At 43.5% G+C, this 22248-nt stretch overlaps 1 protein-coding gene across 1 annotated transcript in view; it reads left to right on the top strand.

The window, feature by feature from the left end:
• The window catches only part of LOC311129758 (pleckstrin homology domain-containing family M member 3-like), a 66161-nt gene extending 49239 nt beyond the window's left edge, over positions 1-16922 (top strand). The window contains exons 7-9 of the mRNA XM_084162186.1: positions 2402-2465; positions 8976-9133; positions 14533-16922. Of these exons, the coding sequence (XP_084018312.1) occupies positions 2402-2465; positions 8976-9133; positions 14533-14695 (385 nt within the window). The 3' untranslated portion in view covers positions 14696-16922. The remainder of the gene's footprint in view (positions 1-2401; positions 2466-8975; positions 9134-14532) is intronic.
• Positions 16923-22248: the final 5326 nt, after the last annotated feature.

Below are 22248 nucleotides of genomic sequence, written 5' to 3'. Positions count from 1 at the left end.
TTGTGGGAATCTTGTGGAAGGCTACCCGAAACGTTTGACCCAAGGTAAACAATTTAAAGGCAATGCTACCAAATACTAATTGAGTGTATGTAAACGTCTGACCCACTGGGAATGTGATGAAAGAAATAAAAGCTGAAATAAATCAGTCTCTCTACTATTACTCTGACATTTCACATTCTTAAAATATACTGGTGATCCTTGACTTTGTTGTCAGGGAATTTTTACTAGGATTACATGTCAGGAATTGTGAAAAACTGAGTTTAAATGTATTTGGCTAAGGTGTATGTAAAATTCCGACTTGAACTATATATATATATATATATATATATATATATATATATATATATATAATTTCCAGGTCAGGCCATGGTCCCTGGGACAACAAATCATATTTTTACTGGTACTTCCTGTATGTAGCCATGTTACTTTTACTGGTACTTCCTGTATGTAGCCATGTTACTTTTACTGGTACTTCCTGTATGTAGCCATGTTACTTTTACTGGTACTTCCTGTATGTAGCCATGTTACTTTTACTGGTACTTCCTGTATGTAGCCATGTTACTTTTACTGGTACTTCCTGTATGTAGCCATGTTACTTTTACTGGTACTTCCTGTATGTAGCCATGTTACTTTTACTGGTACTTCCTGTATGTAGCCATACTTTTACTCGTTATTGTTATTCGTTATTCACTTCGTATTTATTCCAAAAATGTTTTATCTTTAACTCTGTATTGTTGGAAAAGGACCCGTAAGTAAGCATTTCACTGTTAGTCTACACCTGTTGTTTTTCAGAAGTAGGTGACAAATAACATTTGATTTGATTTATTCTCTATGAAGTACACTACTTTTGACCAGGGCCAATTGGGCTCTGGTCAACAGTAGTGCACTGTAGGGAATAGGGTGCCATTTGGGAGACATGTCTGACTGTTGGCTTCACTCTCTCAGTAGGAGCTGCTCTCTCTGACAATTTAGCACTAATGAAAGTCCACCAACCTCCCTGTCTATCACTTAATAACTGTAAAGACACACACACATCTCCCTGTCTATCGCTTAATGACTGTAAGGCTTCCCATAAACACATGAAAAGGGAATTTATCTTCAGCTGAACAAATAGCCCGCCCTCTGAGTCCGAGCCTGTGTGTGTGTGTTAGCGTTGTGTGTGTGTGTGTGTGTGTGCATGTGAGCCTCTGTGTGTGTTTTGCAGTGTGTGTGTGTGTGTCAGATTAGAGCTGTAATGAAGCCAGTCTAATGAGGCCTGGGGCTGATGTGTGAATGAGGCTTTGCCCTGCTCTGACTGGACCTCTGACTTCCTTCCTCCTCTCACAATGACCACATAAACCCTATCTGTCTGTAGGGAAACACACTCTCTCTGCACCTCTATCTGCAGAACACACTCATGCGCACACACACACACACACACACACACACGCACACACACTCACTTATACATTATATGCACTCACTTATACATTATATGCACTCAAATTCACTTAATTGATATAGATACTACAACCCCTTCCCGCAAAGGTTTCCATGGTACCTGCATAGAGCTGTGTGTGTGTGCACCCCTCTCCACTCCCAGGAGAGGAATTGTGTGTGTATGTGTGTGCGCGCCTCCCTTCACAGTGTTATTAGTGCAGAGAGAGAGAGTGCACCCAAATTGTCCATATGACCCCATCTCTCGCCCTCTCCATCTTTCACTCCCAACTCCACCTCTCTATCTCTTGCTATGTCACTTTGTGGATCCTTGAGCTGTAATGTGAGCTGGTGTGGACGAGTGTGTGAATTACTGTGTGTGTGTAGGTTATGCAGAGAGTGGTGTGCAGAGGTCTGTAATAGCGAGACTTGATGAGACGGCGAGAGCAGAGAGAGACCCCCACTTCGCTCCATAATAAGGCAGAGAGCTTTTAAACACCCATTCCCCTTCTGCTCCAGCCTGTCTAGACTCTCATTCTATTGAATTAACCCCAATTTTCTCTGCAATTTGGCCCCGCCGTTGCCACGGTTACACAGGCATGATCATGGTCCGTGTGTGTGTGTGTGTGACATGACTCATAGTGTACATTCTGTTATCGTCCTATATGAATCTCAACATGAATCTCAAATCTCCTTCCTGTCATGTTTAATATATGAGAAACCATTAAACAGTGTTTCACATTTTCACCAGCTTTGATGTTACAGGTCAGTACAGTGAGAGACAGAATTACACACAACATTGAATTATACTTTTTATTGGTGGGGCCACCCATACGAAAATACTGCACACACTGCTGTAAGTCGCTTTGGATAAAAGCGTCTGCTAAATGGCATATACTATAAAATATTCTGAAAGGATCTAAGTTATGGTTCTAAGAAAATTGCGTAACTAAAATTGTTGATCTCTCGCTCTCTCTCTCCAAAGGATCTTCCCCAGAGAATATCTACTGCAACATGTCCACCTGTACTCATTGGCTGACCTGCAACAGGTAACATGTTCACACACTACACACACACACACACACACGCACTACACATATTGTATAGTGTACACACTCATTGCAACACTCACTTTCATTTACATTTACATTTTACATTTTAGTCATTTAGCAGACGCTCTTATCCAGAGCGACTTACAGTTAAGTGAGTGCATACATTTTCATACTGGCCCCCCGTGGGAATCGAACCCACAACCCTGGCGTTGCAAACGCCATGCTCTACCAACTGAGCTACATCCCTGCCGGCCATTCCCTCCCCTACCCTGGACGACGCTGGCTAATTGTTCGCCGTCCCATGGGTCTCCCGGTCGCGGCCGGCTACGACAGAGTCTGACTGTTACAGGCACACTGATACACACTCATATATACTGTGTTATAGTTAAGCAATAAGGTCCGAGGGGGTGTGGTATATGACCAATATACCATGGGTAAGGGCTGTTCTTAGTCACAACGCAACACGGAGTGCCTGGACACAGCCCTTAGCCGTGGTATGTTGGCCATATACCAGAAACCCCTGAGGTGCCTTGTTGCTATTATAAACTGGTTACCAACGTAATTAGAGCAGTAAAAATAAATGTTTTGTCATACATGTGGTATAACTCCCGAGTGGCGCAGTGGTCTAAGGCACTGCATCGCAGTGCTAGCTGTGCCACTAGAGATCCTGGTTCGAATCCAGACTCTGTCGTAGCCGGCCGTGACCGGGAGACCCATGGGGCGGCGCGCAATTGGCCCAGCGTCGTCCAGGGTAGGGGAGGGAATGGCCGGCAGGGATGTAGCTCAGTTGATAGAGCATGGGTTGTGGGTTCGATTCCCACAGGGGGTATGAAAAAAAAAAAAAAAAAAAAAAAAAAAAAAAAGTATAATAATAATGTGACTAAACTGTAAGTCGCTCTGGATAAGAGCGTCTGCTAAATTATTTAAATGTAAATGTAAATACGGTCTGATATACCATGGCTTTCAGCCAATCAGCATTCAGGGATCGAACCACCCAGTTTATAAATGTGTACACGTGTCAGGACAATGCATGGCTGCTAGGACCAGCGTCTGTCTCTCCTCGGCCTCAGACAGACCTGTGGAGCTAAAGCAGTCTCCCCCAGTGAAGAGGTGCTCTGTCTCTGACACCTCAACCTGCTAGCAGCACCAGGCGCTGAGAGAAGAGCTCACAGTCAGAGGACAAATTCTCCTTTGCCAGTTACAGTGGGGATGTGGGAAGAGTTTCCCTCAGCTATCTCACTAGCAGTTTCTAGGCTGTGTTATGGAGGCATGAATAACTGTTATTGGGATGAGGGTTATTTTGGTTTGGGGTACTCTCTTGCCTCTCTCTCTCTCTCTCTCTGATCCCCCTCCCCCTACAGCCTGGAGTTGTTCCACACTACTCCTCTCCCCATCTTTCCCACCTAGCCCCCTCTGCACCACCCAACCTCTCTCCCTCTCCCCTTCATGTTCCCCTCTCCCCCTGGCCCGCTCACTAATTACACACATTCAGAATCAACAGGCAGAAAAACAAAAGTGTGATAGTCCACCATTCTTCCCTACATCCCCTGGCTTGACACTCTTCTCCCACTCCCCCTCTCTCTATCCATCCATCCATCTCTCTCTCTCTCTCTCTCTCTCTCTCTCTCTCTCTCTCTCTCTCTCTCTCTCTCTCTCTCTCTCTCTCTGTCAACCCTTCCCTCTCTCTCTCTCTCTCTCTCTCTCGCTCTGTCAACCCTTCCCTCTCTCTCTCTCTCTCTCTCTCTCTCTCTCTCTCTCTCTCTCTGTCAACCCTTCCCTCTCTCTCTCTCTCTCTCTCTCTCTCTCTCTCTCTCTCTCTCTCTGTCAACCCTTCCCTCTCACTCTCTCTCTCTCTCTCTCGCTCTCTCTCTCTCTATTCATCTCACTCTCTCTTTCTCTCTCTTCTCTCTGTATCTCTCTTTTTCTCCCCCTCCCCTCTCTCTCTTTATAGCTAATTGGCTTTCCATATTAACAAGCTGTTTCTTTTATTTCTCCTGAATAATCAAAGCTTGTTCATCAAACCTGGCTTTTATTGTTTCACAGTGAGGTTCAATAAAGACAGTCTCTCCCTGGCTAGTTATAGACTAGACCCAGTCCTTCATGGAAAGCAGTAGTGCACTTGGCTCTTTGCTATTGAAATCCCAACAAATGCCTCCTATTAAGAGCAGCCTTTCTGTCTTTAAAGCATCGTACTGTTTGCCGTATTTGTTTGCCCAGGGCCTGCCCAGAGGCTGGACTAGTTTGGCTACTGGCCCTTTTGTTGCTGCATTGAAACGTTTCTGTTTTTCCTGTTGTAAGGTAGTGCAGAGATGGGCTTGTTGTGGAGGACTGAGCACTGCCATGTAAATGCTAATTGTATTGTGTGCCGTGGCAGCAGCGCTGGTCCTGCCAACGACCTACAAACAACTGGAGGGGACAAAAGGGCATTGAGGGACCCGGCCCAGACTGGCCCAGTGGCCACGGTGACACGCACTTACGTGCAGGGATGCAGATTCCCACACTGACACCCTGGCATGTAGTAGCCACACTGACGTAGACTCAAGGACTCTCTAGTAGAGACACAAACACTTTCACATAGACATCCTGCAGGCATAGACACAGGCCCTTACACTGTCACTGGGTTAGGGGCATGTTGGTCATCTTGAGAGCTGTTGGTAAACTGGAAGATGTTGATTTTAAACTCACAAAGTTGCACGTATTTCTGCTTTAAAGAAAAATCTAAAACACGACTACCTCTCTTTCCCATACCACACACAGACATTCTAACTCTATCTCTCACTCACACACACACTCTCTGCACACTGGGGCTGGTGGTAATCCTGTTTGGTGAGTGGGGTGGCAGGGAGGGTGTTATCCAAACAGAGCTCACCCTGTCTTTATGTGTGTAATCCGGGTGGCTTTCTGAGCGTTACTAATGGAGGCCCGGGCCTTCATCAGGGGATCACTGAAGAGGGATAAAGTAGCGGGTGTTAAATAGAGGTTTTAGGGGATTAAGCCGTTTGGACCACAAAGCCCCCCGCACGGGACAGGGCCAGAGGGGTGTGAGTTTATGAGGGGTGAGGGATGAGGAGGATTTGGTTGGGTTGGGTTGGGTTGGGTTGGGTTGGGGGGGGGTCACAATGACACTGCAGTGAAGGAAGACAGCTGTAGGCAGGACAAACGAACGGTGGCCCCTCTCTGCTCTGCTCTGCTCTGCTCTGCACCCCTTCCCTTCCTCAGACCAGCTCTGGGTGGAGGGTCACTTCTCTGAGGAGAATGTATCCACCTGGTTGGCAAAGAAAGGAAAACCTAGGGCTACTGCCATCGAAAGCATCCCATCCATTCATTCATACCTCTCCTGCCATTTCTTTCCCTTCCTTTAATTCCAACTCTCTCCATCTCTCTTACTTATTCTACCTCTTCCTCGCTCTCTCCATCTGCCACTCTCTCCTTCTCTCTCCCTCCCTCAGTTTCCCTTAATCTCCCTCTCTCCCTGTCCACTGAGCATCAGTCACAGTCAGAACACAGAGTGGTGTGGTGCCAGTCGTTTCATTCAGCTCAGCTAAATGGAGTGTCTTAATTACCCCTGGTGTCAGCATTGATCAGGGGTGGCATACAGTGGCTTGCGAAAGTAAACACCCCCCTTGGAATTTTTCCTATTTTGTTGCCTTACAACCTGGAATTAAAATGGATTTGTTGGGGGGTTTGTATCATTTGATTTACACAACATGCCTACCACTTTGAAGATGCAAAATATATTTGTTTGTGAAAACAAACAAGAAATAAAACAAAAAAACAGAAAACTTGAGCGTTCATAACTATTCACCCCCACAAAGTCAATACTTTGTAGAGCCACCTTTTGCAGCAATTACAGCTGCAAGTCTCTTCGGGTATGTCTCTATGAGCTAGGCACATCTAGCCACTGGGATTTTTGCCCATTCTTCAAGGCAAAACTGCTCCAGCTCCTTCAAGTTGGATGGGTTCCGCTGGTGTACAGCAATCTTTAAGTCATACCACAGATTCTCAATTGGATTGAGGTCTTGGCTTTGACTAGGCCATTCCAAGACGTTTAAATGTTTCCCCTTAAACCACTCAAGTGCTGCTTTAGCAGTATGCTTAGGGTCATTGTCCTGCTGGAAGGTGAACCTCCGTCCCAGTCTCAAATCTCTGGAAGACTGAAACAGGTTTCCCTCAATAATTTCCCTGTATTTAGCGCCATCCATCATTCCTTCAATTCTGACCAGTTTCCCAGTCCCTGCCGATGAAAAACATCCCCACAGCATGATGCTGCCACCATCATGCTTCACTGTGGGGATGGTGTTCTCGGGGTGATGAGAGGTGTTGGGTTTGCACCAGACATAGCGTTTTCCTTGATGGCCAAAAGCTCAATTTTAGTCTCATCTGACCAGAGTACCTTCTTCCATTTGTTTGGGGTGCCTTTTGGCAAACACCAAACGTGTTTGCTTACTTTTTTCTTTAAGCAATGGCTTTTTTCTGGCCCCTCTTCCGTAAAGCCTAGCTCTGTGAAGTGTACGGCTTAAAGTGGTCCTATGGACAGATACTCCAATCTCCGCTGTGGAGCTTTGCAGCTCCTTCAGGGTTATTTAAAAAAACATTTTAGTCATTTTAGCAGACGCTCTTATCCAGAGCGACTTACAGGAGCAATTAGGGTTAAGTGCCTTGCTCAAGGGCACATCGACAGATTTTTCACCTAGTTGGCTCGGGGATTAGAACCAGCGACATTTCGGTTACTGGCACAACGCTCTTAACCACTAAGCTACCTGCCGCCCCATATCTTATCTTTGGTCTCTTTGTTGCCTCTCTGATTAATGCCCTCCTTGCCTGGTCCGTGAGTTTTGGTGGGCGGCCCTCTCTTGGCAGGTTTGTTGTGGAGGGGCGGCAGGTAGCTTAGTGGTTAAGAGCGTTGTGCCAGTAACCGAAAGGTCGCTGGTTCTAATCCCCGAGCCGACTAGGTGAAAAATCTGTCGATGTGCCCTTGAGCAAGGCACTTCACCCTAATTGCTCCTGTAAGTCGCTCTGGATAAGAGCGTCTGCTAAATGACCAATTTGTTTTAATTTATTGGTGGTGCCATATTCTTTCCATTTTTTAATAATTTAATGGTGCTCCGTGGGATGTTCAAAGTTTCTGATATTTTTTTGTAGCCCAACCCTGATTTGTACTTCTCCACAACTTTGTCCCTGAACTGTTTGGAGAGCTCCTTGGTCTTCATGGTGCCGCTTGCTTGGTGGTGCCCCTTGCTTAGTGGTGTTGCAGACTCTGGGGCCTTTCAGAACAGCGCAGGACGATTTTTTTCTTGAGCGGATGGTCAGGGGGCCGGAACATAATTACAAATAATTTGTAGACTGCAAATTGACCTCAAGAAGCCCAAACAGACATATTATTTGACTAAAACATAATAATTTCAAACTTTGCTTACATTTGTATGCGATCACATATCTCTCTATTAACACATTTCCAAAATGTTGTTACAGTCTTTATGTCCAACATTATTTGTATTTTTTTGTATTATTAATTGTTTTGCTCAGAACTTTGGGGGCCAAATAAAATCACCCACTGGCCAAATTCGGCCCGCGTGCCGCCAGTTGGGAAACCCTGCTCTAAGTAGTTAGTCAGGAGCTGTTGTTGACCAGTTAGTATTACATTATGTAATCTGTCATTCTCTGTCCAAACCATACAGACATAACCTCCCCCTCCCCTGCAGAGCACCTTTTCAGTCATCCATCTCCAGTGTGTGTGTGTGCGTATGCCTGTGCATGCGTGTGTAGGAGTGGGGGTTGGGGTGGTCTCCTCTCCTTTCTCCTTCAGTCCCCCTCCCTGCCCCATCCTCCTTCACCCTCTCCTTCCCTCTCTCTCTCCTCGTTTCTCCTTCTCTTCTCTCCTCCAGGCTGATGAATGCCTGGCAGGCCCTTTAATTGGTGCAGCCGGGGCGCTGCCAGGTGTAGCCACTTGTCTCAGCCTCCCTCAGTGTTCTCTGGAGGTCCACTCAGGCCGGGCCCCTTCCCTTCCCCAGACCCATTCAAAGGGGCCACAATGCTCTCTCTACCAGGCCCCCAAGAATCAAAGGCCCTGCTGGTTTTTAACTACGCGCCCCCCGGCGCAGTAAATGGCATTCACATATCATTTTTTTTACTAAACCGGCCCCTCAAAAAAAGGACTTCCCCCTCGGTTACCCCCCCCCCCCCCCTTCCCAGGCCACTCCAGCCTCCAGTTCTTTCTCCCAGGGTCTTTATTAGTTTTGATGTTAATTCCTGACGAACTCTTGTCCATCTCGTCTTTGCGCTGCGTTGCAGTGGCTCCCGTTGGGACCTGTATCAAAAGTGTTTGTCCTCTCAGGGAAAATTCTCCTGTCTTCTTCTCTCTCTATAGTAGAATATATGACTGCAGTGAATTCTTGTAGATGGGGAAATGGAATGGTTGATTTAGAAAATGATGCATTTTTATTCTATAACATGGAATTAGGAAAATTATGTTAATATATTTTTTCCCCTCCCTCTCTCTCTCTACAGGTGATAGATGGGAAGCTGGCTCCCTTCCTCTCCAAGGTTATTAAGTTTGCCAGTTCCCACGTCTACAGCTGCAGCCAGTGCAGAGAGAAGGGTTTCATCTGTGAGATGTGTCAGAACGGACAGGTCATCTACCCCTTCCAGGAGAGCGCTACTAAGAGGTGAGTCCCTTGTATGCACAGATCTAGGATCAGCCCAATATCCCACAATCCTAACCTTAAAGCTGCAATATGTAACTTTTTTGGGCGACCCGATCAAATTCATATAGAAATGTGAGTTATACAGTTGAAGTCGGAAGTTTACATACACCTTAGCCAAATACATTTAAACTCAGTTTTTCACAATTCCTGACATTTAATCCTCCTGACAGAGCTGGTGTAACTGAGTTAGGTTTGTAGGCCTCCTTGCTCGCAAACGCTTTTTTCAGTTCTGCCCACAAATCTTCTATAGGATTGAGGTCAGGGCTTTGTGATGGCCACTCCAATACCTTGACTTTGTTGTCCTTAAGCCATTTTGCCACAACTTTGGATGTATGCTTGGGGTCATTGTCCATTTGGAAGACCCATTTGCGACCAAGCTTGAACTTCCTGACTGATGTCTTGAGATGTTGCTTCAATATATCCACATTGCAATCCTCATGATGCAATCTATTTTGTGAAGTGCACCAGTCCCTCCTGCAGCAAAGCACCCCCACAGCATGATGCTGCCACCCCGTGTTTCACGGTTGGGATGGTGTTCTTCGGCTTGCAAGCTACCCCCTTTTTCCTCCAAGCATAACGATGATCATTATGGCCAAACAGTTATATTTCTGTTTAATCAGACCAGAGGACATTTCTCCAAAAAGTACGATCTTTGTCCCCATGTGCAGTTGCAAACCATAGTCTGGCTTTTTTATGGCGGTTTTGGAGCAGTGGCTTCTTCCTTGCTGAGCGGCCTTTCAGGTTATGTCGATATAGGACTCGTTTTACTGTGGATATAGATACTTCTGTACCTGTTTCCTCCAGCATCTTCACAAGGTCCTTTGCTGTTGTTCTGGGATTGATTTGCTCTTTTCGCACCAAAGTACGTTCATCTCTAGGAGACAGAACGCGTCTCCTTCCTGAGCGGTTTGTGGTACTTTTACCCCTTTTCCTCCCCAATTTCGTGGTATCCAATTGGTAGTTACAGTCTTGTCCCATCGCTGCAACTCCCGTACAGACTCGGGAGAGGTGAAGGTCGAGAGCCATGCATCCTCTGAAACACGACCCTGCCAAGCCGCGCTGCTTCTTGACACACTGCTCGCTTAACCCGGAAGCCAGACGCACCAATGTGTCGGAGGAAACACCGTACAGCTGGCGACAGAAGTCAGCGTGCATGCGCCCGGCCCGCCGCAAGGAGTCGCTAGAGCGCGATGGGACAAGGACATCCCGGCCAGCCAAACCCTCCCCTAACGACGCTGGGCCAAGTCTTTTCCGGTCGTGGCCGGCTGCGACACAGCCTGGGATCGAACCCGGGTCTTTAGTGACGCCTCAAGCACTACGATGCAGTGTCTTAGACCGCTGCACCACTCGGGAGGCCAAGTGAATATATTCTATACATATACTAATATAAAGATATCACAACCCACAGAAACATTCATTCATTCTTTACTAGATACTGTAGACTAGAGCTAATGATTTCATTGCAGTGTTCGGCACACCCACACTCTGATCAGTACTGTACACACACCCTTCACTATCAGGCTGGCTGGCACACCTCAACTTTTACTTGACCAGGGTTTATTGGCCTTGGCAAGGAAGTATCACGTTAACTGATAGTACACCAGTTCTACTGCAGTAAGGGTAACAGCCTAGTCCTGGGAGAGACTTTGACCTGCTCCTCTCCCGGTCTGGTTGCATCAGCTTTACCACCCCATTCATAACATAACCTTGAACACTCAGTCTGTTTGGCCGCTATATATATGCTGTTAACCATCAAGAGGTGCAGAATTGGATTCTATTGGACTGGTGCCCCATTTTGGTGCAAGTGTCATAGCCAATGCTATAGATATGTTGAGTCTGAAGCATTCCATAATCATGTTCTACAACACTGTGTATTCCAATTCATAGTCTCTTTTGAGCTTTCAAAATGTCACTCCAAAGGTTGTTCTTTTCAGGCACAGCTTTCACCGTTCTATGTTCCATAAGTTTTAGGATGCATGCAAAACAAGGCTGATCTCCTCTTTTCTTCTAGTCATTAAGATACTTAGTGCCTTCAGAAAGGATTCACAGGACTTGACTTTTTCCACATTATGTTGTCTTACAGCCTGAATTTAAAATTTATTAAATTGAGATTTTGTGTCACTGGCCTACGCACAATACCCCATGTCAAAGTGGAATTAGGTTTTTTGAATAAAAAAACAAAACAATTAAAAGCTGAAATGTCAATGAGTATTCAAGACCTTTGTTATGGCATGTGTGCAATAATAGTGTTCAACATGATTTCTGAATGCCTACCTCATCTCTGTACCCCACACATACAATTATCTGTAAGGTCCATCAGTTGAGCAGTGAATTTAAAACACAGATTCAGCCACAAAGACCAGGGAGGTTTTCCAATGCCTCGCGAAGAAGGGCACCTATTGTTAGATGGGAAAAAAAAAAAAGGACATTGAATATCCCTTTGAGCATGATGATGTTATGAATTACACTTTGGATAGTGTATCAATACACCCAGTCACTACAAATATACAGGCATCCTTCCTAACTCAGTTGCCAGAGCGGAAGGAAACTGCTCAAGGATTTCACCATGAGGCCAATGGTGACTTTAAAACAGTTACAGAGTTGAATGGTTGTGATAGGAGAAAACTGAGGATGGATCAACAACATTGTAGTTACTCCACAATACTAACCTAAATGACAGAGTGAAAAGAAGGAAGCCTGTTGTCGTGACGTGACTTACTTTAATGTATGACTGTTATTTATCTAATCACCTAACTATGTTTAATTGTCACTCAATTAAATTAATCATGTAACAATGAACTAATTTAGGAATTTGGGGCACCACGGAAGAAGTTGTTTAGCGAGTTACCATCTCCCGAATTAAACTTAGAAGAATTGTGATATATCGATAACAATCACTTATTAAATAATTACGTCTTATCAGTCTCATTCTGAACGTCGCATAATCCTTGAACCTGCAAGAACCCTAACCTTATTGATGAATCAGCAATACACAAATTGGCTTAATTATTTATTTACTAACTAACTAAATAATAACACAATACAAACACACACAGGTTATTGATTACTAACGTAATACAATGAAAACAGGTCCCTAGTGGACTGGACTAACATTAGCATGAATGCTTGGGTAGAAGGAGGGTCAGAGTGGAAGGGAGAGAGAGATTCAAACTATCGTGGTTACTTTGGAGACTACGCTCACAGTAATCATAATACTTATGCACCCTAATAACGCTAATTCGGATTAGAAATGCAACATGTATTTACGTGTAGCTGTCCTCGATAGTTGAGTTGATGATGTAGGACTCTGGTTTGCCCACCAGAGATCTCAATGTCCTTGGTAGAGTTTCTGGTCGTAGTAGTGGTTAGAATGGCTACTTCAGGTGTACGAGCGGTTGTCTGAGAGGGATTGTCCTTCCCACCTCGTGTCTTTAGTGAAAGTTCTCTAGACGACTATACATGCCAGCTGCAGACTGAGATGATAAGGTCCAGTGCGTTGTCTTCTTCTTCACCTCGTGTAGAGGTTGAGAGTTTCTCCGTTTCTGTTTCTCATTTTCTGGTCTTTCTGGTCTAACCATTTTGTAACGTGTAGCTTCAGCTTCACATCTGCTGGTCTTGTAGAGTGTCAACCATTTTAAGCCGTGGGCTTCCTGTTCTGGTGTTAAAATGTTTTTCAAGGCTTTTTATGCACTCGGGGTAAAAGCGGCATTCCATCATGTTTGTGCTCATCTGGGCATGGCCACTGACTGAGAACAAATCAATATGGAAAACAATCATCTCATCTAGAATGCTAAAATCACATTGTTATCTTCACAAAAGTATTATTATACTTAATCATTCGTTTTATACAACAATTAGATGCAAACCTCATAACTGGGAAGTGTACACCCCCAGAGATACAGTTATGTTGTTCCACCGTCTTTAATGACATTACAACATAGTAACGAATTTGACATGATTGTTCTTTAAGTCCCTACCGACCATTTCCCACATTATTTTAAGTAGGAATATTGTTTCATTATCCACTTTTGGATGTTGGAGTCTTGGCGGGAAGACTTCCTTTGTTAACAAAGGGGTCCTTTCTCCCAATGCTTCATGGCAAGGAAGAGAAAGTCTGCACGGTATTTACGACCGGTCATAAAACTGGCCCCCAGGAAAGGGGGTGTTCAAACCTTTGCCTAGCCGGCATGTTTGATCCTCAACCCATGAGGGCAAGTCATGACACTGTACAGAATACAAATATTCCAATACATGCATTCTGTTTGCAACAAGGCACTAAAGTAAAACTGCATAAAATTTGGCAAATAAATGAACTTTATGTCCTGAATACAAAGCATTGTGTTTGTGGCAAACACAACACATCACTACCAGTTACCACCCTTCATATTTTCAAGCATGGTGGTGGCTGCATCATGTTATGGGTATGCTTGTCATCGGCAAGGACTAGGGAGGTTTTTAGGATAAAAAGAAACGGAATAGAGCTAAGCACAGGCAAAATCCTAGAGGAAAGCCTGGTTCAGTCTGCTTTCCAACAGACACTGGGAGACAAATCCACCTTTCAGTAGGACAATAACCTAAAACACAAGGCCAAATATACTGGAGTTACTTACCAAGACAACATTGAATGTTCCTGAGTTGCCGCGTTACAGTTTTAGCTTAAATTGGCTTGAAAATCTATGGCAAGACTTGAAATGGCTGTCTAGCAATGATCAACAACCAACTTGACAGAGCTTGAAGAGTTTTAAAAAGAATAATGTGCAAATATTGTACAATACAGGTGTGCAAAGCTCATAGAGACTTACCCAGAAAGATTCACAACTGTAATCGCTGCCAAAGGTGATTCTAACATGTATTGACTCTGGGGTGTGAATACTTATGTAAATGAGATATTTCTGTATTTCATTTTCAATAAACTTGCACTTTGTCATTATGGGGTATTGTGTGTAGATGGGTGAGAAATAAATCAATTTAATCCACTTTGAATTCAGGCTATAAGTCAAGGGGTATGAATACTTTCTGAAGGCACTGTATGTCGTAAAGATGCATATGTATTGCTCAGCAGATGGATGGATGGATGGAGAGATACAGCCACCTGTGTAGTATACTGTCCTGTCCTATAGATACCTGGCAGGGTGGCAACAGGTGCTAATGCTTACAGACAGACAGGGCTGAACTGAACAGGGCCAGGGAAACTAAAGTTTATCAAAATGTTTACTATAGTGATGTGTTTTCCCTCTGATTAATCATACATTTCTGATATCGGTGAAATCGACCAACCTACAAACTAATATGCTTTTTTCACTACAGATTTTTGTTGTATTGATGTTTGTATCTCTGCTGTGTGTGTGTGTGTGATCCAGATGTGCTGTCTGCGGAGCGGTGTTCCATGCAGTGTGTCGTCAGAAAGCCCAGCCGTGTCCACGCTGCGTCCGCAGAGAGCTCCACCACACGAGACCCTCGTCCTTCTGGAGCCCTAACGACGATATACCAGGCTGCTTCACAATGCCCTACCAGGACACTTGATCACACACACACACACACACACACACACACACTATACTTCCGGAGATACACACACACACACAGAAACAGCAGAGCTGCTCTCACCAAAGTCAATAGAAGTGTGTGTGTGTGAGAGTCGGCCAGGATACACAGTAACAGAAGTGTTGATGACTAAGAGTCATGCTCTCGCAGACACACCTGCTTTCTGAGCTGACATCACTCTCACCTGGGAGAATGCTCTGCTTATTAGCCTCTCTGCTTTCTGCTATCTTCATGAGAAACACTCTTTTCACGTCACTTTGATACAGCTATGACTGGAAGCAGGGGTTGGAACCAAAATTATTTTCCAATCATTCCGTTCTGAACAGAACCATTATTTTTTTTTGTTCCGTTCCACTGTTCCGACCAGCTAAATAAAGTTCTGAACCGGTTCGACCCCAAAAGAACTGGTTTATATCCTTCCTTTCTGTTCCTTTTTAAACCTCTGAAATATATATATTTTTTGCATTTAGCTCGGCATTAAATGACTTCACCAATCAGTGCAGATAGAGCAGCTTGCTGTGGAGCGGTTAAGCCATTTAATCTGCATAGGAAAGTCGTTAAGAGCAAATAGTATTTTGCCGTAAGAGCATGGTTTAATCAGGAGAGAGAATGGAGGAAGCTTGGGCATCTTTTGACATGCATGATCTGAATTAGGCCCACAGAATTATACCTATGGAGGAGTGCTTCTTTAGAGGAACTTTACATTTCTTTGAACTTCCGAGTTGGTTTAACGTTGGACCGGAGCAAACGTTAGCTAGCTAGCTAACTAACAAGCTTGTGTGTGCAGAGCAGCACTAGAATTCAAAACACGTCTTACTGTTTTGTAGTTAATAAATCCACTGTGAAACGTGATAACTATAGTATCCTTAACTAGCGTTGAAAAAGTAAATCCATTCTTCTCTAATTAAACATCTCTCCCTAATTTCTGAATTACGCTTGTAATGCCGTCAGTAGCTACACTAACCTATGCTTCAGAGGGGAGGGGCAGGTAACCTACACACACACCCACTGGCAAAGACGCTGGAATAATGCCGCGTTCACATGCTAATCAGAACTCTGAACATTTCCGACTTGCTAAATGGTTGTAGTTATACAGGTGCCGCGTTCAACCAGTTAGAAAGTCGAACACTTTCGAGTTTCCTAGTTCCGACTAGCACGTGAACGCGACATAAGTTTCTGAGTGACAGAGTGAGGGCTTTGCAAAGGCGCTTTGTTACGATTTTTGTGGGACTGGAAAAAAATGCCCGGAACGTAAAATAACGTTATTAACTGGTTACCATGCTTTTAAAATAACGGTTCTGTTCCGGAACAGTATAGATAGCTTTCATTTTTGTTGTCGGTTCCGCAAATAATTTTGTTCTGTTCCCTGAACTGGTTCCAACCCTTGACAGGAAGTGACTTTTTCGTAGCAGGTTAGGAGAACTTACGTAGCAGGTTAGGGGAATTAACATAGCCGGTTAGAATAATTAGGTTACGGTTAGGGTTGTGAAAATGCTCTCCTAACCTGCTAGGAAAAGTCTCGTAGCTGTATCAGTGGTGTGAAAAGAGTGTGTCCCCTATCTTCATAGTGCTACATACACACACACACACACACACACACACACACACACACACACACACACACACACACACACACACTAAATAAAGGAAGACAGACTATGATGCGTCCTTTTGACTTTCTGGGCACACGCACACACAAACACACCACCTGAAGGTTTTACGAGATGACCTGTCCACACAGACACACACACCAGGTGACCCAACAGCTGGTTATGAGAAAGACAGCTGGTGCCAGTTGGTGTGATGTCACTATATACAGTATGTACAGACTATATGTGGATTCAGTTGGTGTGATGTGGCAACTCGCTATATATCTGAAGTCTACATTAGGATACTGTCCCCCCGTCCCCGTCCCCACACTGTCTCTGCACTTCAGTCTCTCTCTTCCTCCCCCTCCTTCATGTTTTTGCACTATTTATGCATGTTCATTAGGATGTCAAGCCACAGACTAGGCTAGTAGCCACAGTATTGAAGGGTGTGTTTGCTTATTTAACTCACCTATTACCATTTGGAACCCTTCTAACCCAGGGTTTCCCAAACTCGGTCCTTGGGCACCCCTGGGTGCACGTCTTGGTTTTTGCCCTAGCACTACCCAGCTGATTCAAATAATGTAAGTTTGATGATGAGTTGGTTCTTTGAATCAGCAGTGTAGTGCTAGGGCAAAAACCAAAACGTGCACCGGGGGCGGGCCAGGACCAGGACCAAGTTTGGGAAACCCTGCTCTAACCCGTCAACCCTTTATCTAGACATATTTACTAGAAGGGTCCAAGTGGAGGACACGGATGATCAAGACCGACATGAAACTAGAATGAGATTGAGTAATAGTCATTTTCAAATCATGTATCATGTATACTTAATCCTGGTTAAATAAGGGCAACTAGTCCTGTCCTCTGAGGCAAGAGGCTGGTGGAGTTATTGACTGTCCAGTATATTCAGTAGGAAAAGCTCCTTCAGGTCAGCCCTACATCTCCAGGCCTCAGCCACAGGAGGCCCAAATTTCAGTCCAGGGAAAACACCATGCATGGCTTAGTTCTGTTACACAAGCCAAGCCATCACAAACCCACAGGAGCTGGGACTCACTCTGACGTTACTGCTATGGCTCAGTGCTCTCACTCTGGAGCCATATAAATTGTGTGTGTGTGTGTATGTGGAAGCATTTGCGTGTGTGTGCAGTTTGGTTGAGTGTGTGTGCGTGCGTGCGTGCAGTTGAGTGTGTGTGTGTGTGCAGTTTGTTGAGTGTGTGTGTGTGTTTCCATTACTTGAACTATACTGGGTAATAATATACATTTTTCTTTGCATCGTTGCCTTTCTCTCTCCTCTGTTTCTTGTCCTTTTTGAGGTACTGTGCTTTAATCGTGCAACACTTTCAACGACTGAAGCTTTACCTTGAGTTGACTGTCTTCCCTATGCAACTAGGCCTTCATAGTCATACTCTGCTTTCTCTAGAATAAACCTCTGTTTATCACTGGTCCCTTTTCTCCCCATGTCGTCCCATCTCTCCTGGATCTGGACAAGATCCAGATAACAGCTAGCTAAGTGGGTGTGCTTGTTTAGATGCAGAACATTAGCATTTTGACATGTTGCACTATCAATTATTTTGCTAGTGTTCTTTTTTGGGGGGTTGTATGTGCAATAAATCACTTTTTTTTGTGTGTGAATGCATGATGAGTATACACGCTTTTGAACATTTCATTAATGGTATTTATTGAGTGTCTGTACGTTCGCCTGCCTTAACAGCCTGTTGACGTGTTCCTGCTACAGCGATAATATAGTTTGTGTGTGACTGACGCATGGGCTTCTATCTTTAATCATGTCACCATGCCTCAGCTGCCCATGGAGTATTGAACCATATTTCTGTTCGTTCATTGTATAGACAAGGTCCAAAAACGATGGTCACTGTTGCTTGACTAAAGGTGTCTACTCGAATCTGGAAAGAAAAGGAGATAATATCTTAAATGTGATGTTTTCTTTTAATTGGCTTCTAGCAAAGCTCCTCAATGTACTACTAGTAATATGCTGAGTGGACAGGGAGGGCATATAACCTCTGTGTTCCTTTAAGTAAAACGCTGTACATGAATGCAGTAAAATGTACATAACTAAAGTCTATCAGAGTGCAGACTCTTACAGACTGTCACAGAGCTAATATTAGTAGTCTACCTGCTCCTCTTAATGTGTGTTGATCCTTAAACATCAGGGATTCTGTGCACTGGAAATGGTTGACAATATTGTCCCTACTGAGGGACTGATGAGGGCATTGAACCAAGGGAATTATCCTCCTGGACATGTTTTTCTGTTTGGAGTACCAAATAGGGATTTATTTACTTCAATGTATTTACTCCAACCTTCGCACCATGAGCACTTGGTTTCTGAATTATTGAATGCACCCTGCTTTTCATTACTGTGTTTTTATTCATTTTAGTATTTTACTCTGCCTTTGTTACATTTTGTTATTTTGGGCCAATATGTATTGTATTTATGTTGTGCACCAACCAACATTATGTCTGTCTGGATTTCAGCACTGTTTCAGGTTTACCTACCGTTCTATCTTTCTGTTTCAATCTGTATCACAGCCAGCAGACAACCTCTATACCCGATCCCTCCTTCCTCCTGCAGTTTATTTATTAGCTTTTTTTTTATACCACTGATGCCAATAAAACAAACTACTTAACACAGGGTGGTGTGGGCAGTGATTTTATGATCTGGATTGTCATTTCACATTGGAGACACGTGTATGATGATATACTATAGGAAAGGAGTTTTTCCAGAGCAGGAGAAGTAAACCAGTTAAAAAGCATTGCCTAGACAGAGAATGTCCTTCTCTGGTGACACATGGTCTGGAAAAACCCATGGCCCTAGTTAGACAATACATTATGCACTATATATGAAATACATAATTATTCCCTGGTTATGAGTCAGAATAAACCTAAGAATGGTAACAGAGTGGAACAACTGATTCAGTTCTGTTCTATTTCTATTCTTATAGTTCTGTTAGTGGCCCTGATGGTTCCTATTGGGTTTGGTTTAGGGCCAGTGGAGGTCCAAACACTAACTCTCGACTCTCACTAATCCCAAATTACAAACCTAACTTCCAGATGGATCAGGTTCCCTGGAGGAGAACCAAGAACCAGCCAGCCAGAGGACCTGTCACAAACCACACTATACTACCAGCCTTGTAATGTCATGTAAGATGATGCATCAAGGATCTGATTGAATTCTACCACTCGCTTTGTGTCCTTTTTTTAATACTGAATTGTATTATGTTGCTTACGATGGCACGTCACCCCGTTCTATCCTTATTCAAAGGTTAAGATCTGGAAGAATCCTTAAGAGATTGGGTTAATCCATTGGCATGCCCTCATAGATACTGTTATAGTACATGTGGGATTTAATGACACTAAGTTGGCCAGCTCTGAACTGCTTAAAAGTGACTTCATGGAACTAATTGCAAAACTGAAATACCTAAACAAGCATCCCATTATATCGGGTCCATACCCACGATGAGACGTGGACACGGTAGAGTCAGTAGGTTGCTATCACTTCAGGTCTGGCTAAAGAGCTATTGTAACTCTGTCAATGTTGTCTTTATTGATAACTTTGACACTTTTTGGAAAGAGAAAAGATTCTATAAAGAAGACTGAGTTACAAGGCCATTTTAAGGCTGCTCTGAGAGACTGACTGGGATATAACCCGCACTCATGTATGTGAAATACACTTTTGTAGCATCATGTGCTCTTAATATCACTAACCCAGAAATGTGAAATCCTGGTTTTAGATGTGACCATGAGCCAAAACGTGCATTTATTTGTTGCTGGAGTGTATAGGCCTCCTGCTGCTTTAGTTGATGCGACTACTATCATAGCTGAGCATTTAAAACTTTTTCTGGTGGTCTTGGAAGACTTTAACCTGGACTGGCTGACACCTATCTCAGATAACTTTAAGAACATTTGGTATTGATCTTAATCTAACCCAGCTAATCACAAAACCCACCCGGTTAAATGTGGAAAATCTAGATAGACCCTCATCATTAGATTTAATTCTCACTAATAACCCCCATAAGTACATGTCTTTTGGTGTGTTTGCTAGTGACCTTAGTGATAATTGTCCTATAGCCTGTATTAGAGAAACTAGACAGCATAATTCTGATCCCCGTATTATTAGGAAGATACATTTTAAAAACATTTCTCCCCAAGCGTTTATGCATGACTTGTACTTTTCTGAACTTTCCTCCATCAAGTGTATACCTGATCCTGAATTAGCTCTTGAGCATTTCTCATCTATTTTTATATCACTGGCAGATAAACACGCTCCTTTTAAATGCTATAGACTGAAAAATAGATACAATCCCTGGTTTTCTACAGAACTTTCAGATATCTTTAGAACAAGAAATCATGCCTGGGCCAAAGCTAGACTAACTGATGCTGTTGTGGACTGGCAGCTTTTCAGGCAACTGATAAATAAATGCACGTCCTTAGTAAAAAAAGGCTAAATCAAGCTACATCCTAAGTTCTATCACTGACTCTGCTGGTGATCCATCTACATTTTGGAAAACAGTTAAGGCGCTAAAGCGTGGAAATTCCTCTCCTTCCCTACCCAAGCAAGTTATACGGAACTCTGACATCATTATTGGAAGAAATGAGATAGGTCATGCTTTCAATCAGCGTTTTATGTCCGCCGTTTTTTTTTGTTTGAAAAAAATCTTGGTTTAATAGACCCGGGTCAGTCAGTAATCTGCTCGTCCATCTCCCAGCCGCTAGTCGACTTGATAGAGGACCAGACGACCCCCAGTGAATCCTTTTACTCTCTGGAGCAACTGTCTCCTTCTGATGTATTGGAACAACTACTTATAATTAATGTAAAAACATCTACTGGGGCTGATATGTTTGATCCCTTCTTATCACAGCTTTCTGCTCCATTGATTGCAGAAGCATTAACACAGATTTTTAACTTGACAATTATATTGAGTACTGTCACTAGAGTTTGGAAGGCGGCCCATGTGCTTCCTCTACATAAAGGTGGCGACCCGAGTGATCTAAATAATGATCGTCCCATTTCCAAACTCTCTTGCCTAGCAAAAATCCTGGAATCATTGATTAATACTCAGCTTAGATCCCTTTTAACTGCTACATATTTTCTGAATGTAAAACAGTCAGGGTTCAGACCAGGTCATAGTACCATCTCTGCTACTTCTATGGTTTTAAAAGATGTCATAAATTGTTTAGATACGAAGAAACACTGTGCTGCCCTCTTCATTGACCTGTCCAAGGCATTCAACACTGTGGATCACACCTTACTTGTTCAGAAACTCTCTTTGATTGGCTTAGATCGGGCTGCTTGTAGCTGGTTTGAGAATTATTTAAAAGACAGAACACTGTGTACTTACTGATGGCGTTAAATCAGTATTTCTAGACATAACAAAAGGTGTCCCACAGGGTTTGATTCTTGGTCCAGTTCTTTTCACTATTTATATTAACAGCATTGGTCTATCTGTACAAAACTGTAACTTTCATCTGTACGCAGATAACACTGTTGTATACGCTACTGCCCCTACGGCAGCTCTTTCGACGCTTTTACTACCTTGCAGAAAGCCTTGGTTGACCTGAAGTTGGTACTACATGCTGGTAAAACCAAGTACATGTTATTTTGCAAATCATGTAATAATGTAACTGATGACTTGTGCATAAGTACATAAGATGGTGCCCCCATTGATCGTGTCCCCGTCTAAAAATATCTGGGCATCTGGATTGACGAAAAGCTACCTTTTAAAAAGCATGTTGACGAGTTAGTCAAGAAATTAAGAATGAAGTTGGGCTTCTTCTATAGGAATAGGGCTTGCCTTTCATTAAATAGTAGAAAACAGTCAAATCATTCAGTCTACATTGATTCCTGTTATAGATTATGGCGATATTATATACATGAATGTAGCTACCAGTGTTTTGAAGCCCTTGGACACAATTTATCATAGCGCACTTCGT

Source organism: Coregonus lavaretus (genome assembly GCF_964263955.1).
Source record: "Coregonus lavaretus genome assembly, chromosome: 5".
NCBI lineage: Eukaryota > Metazoa > Chordata > Actinopteri > Salmoniformes > Salmonidae > Coregonus > Coregonus lavaretus.
This window is presented reverse-complemented; position numbering and strand designations above follow the sequence as displayed.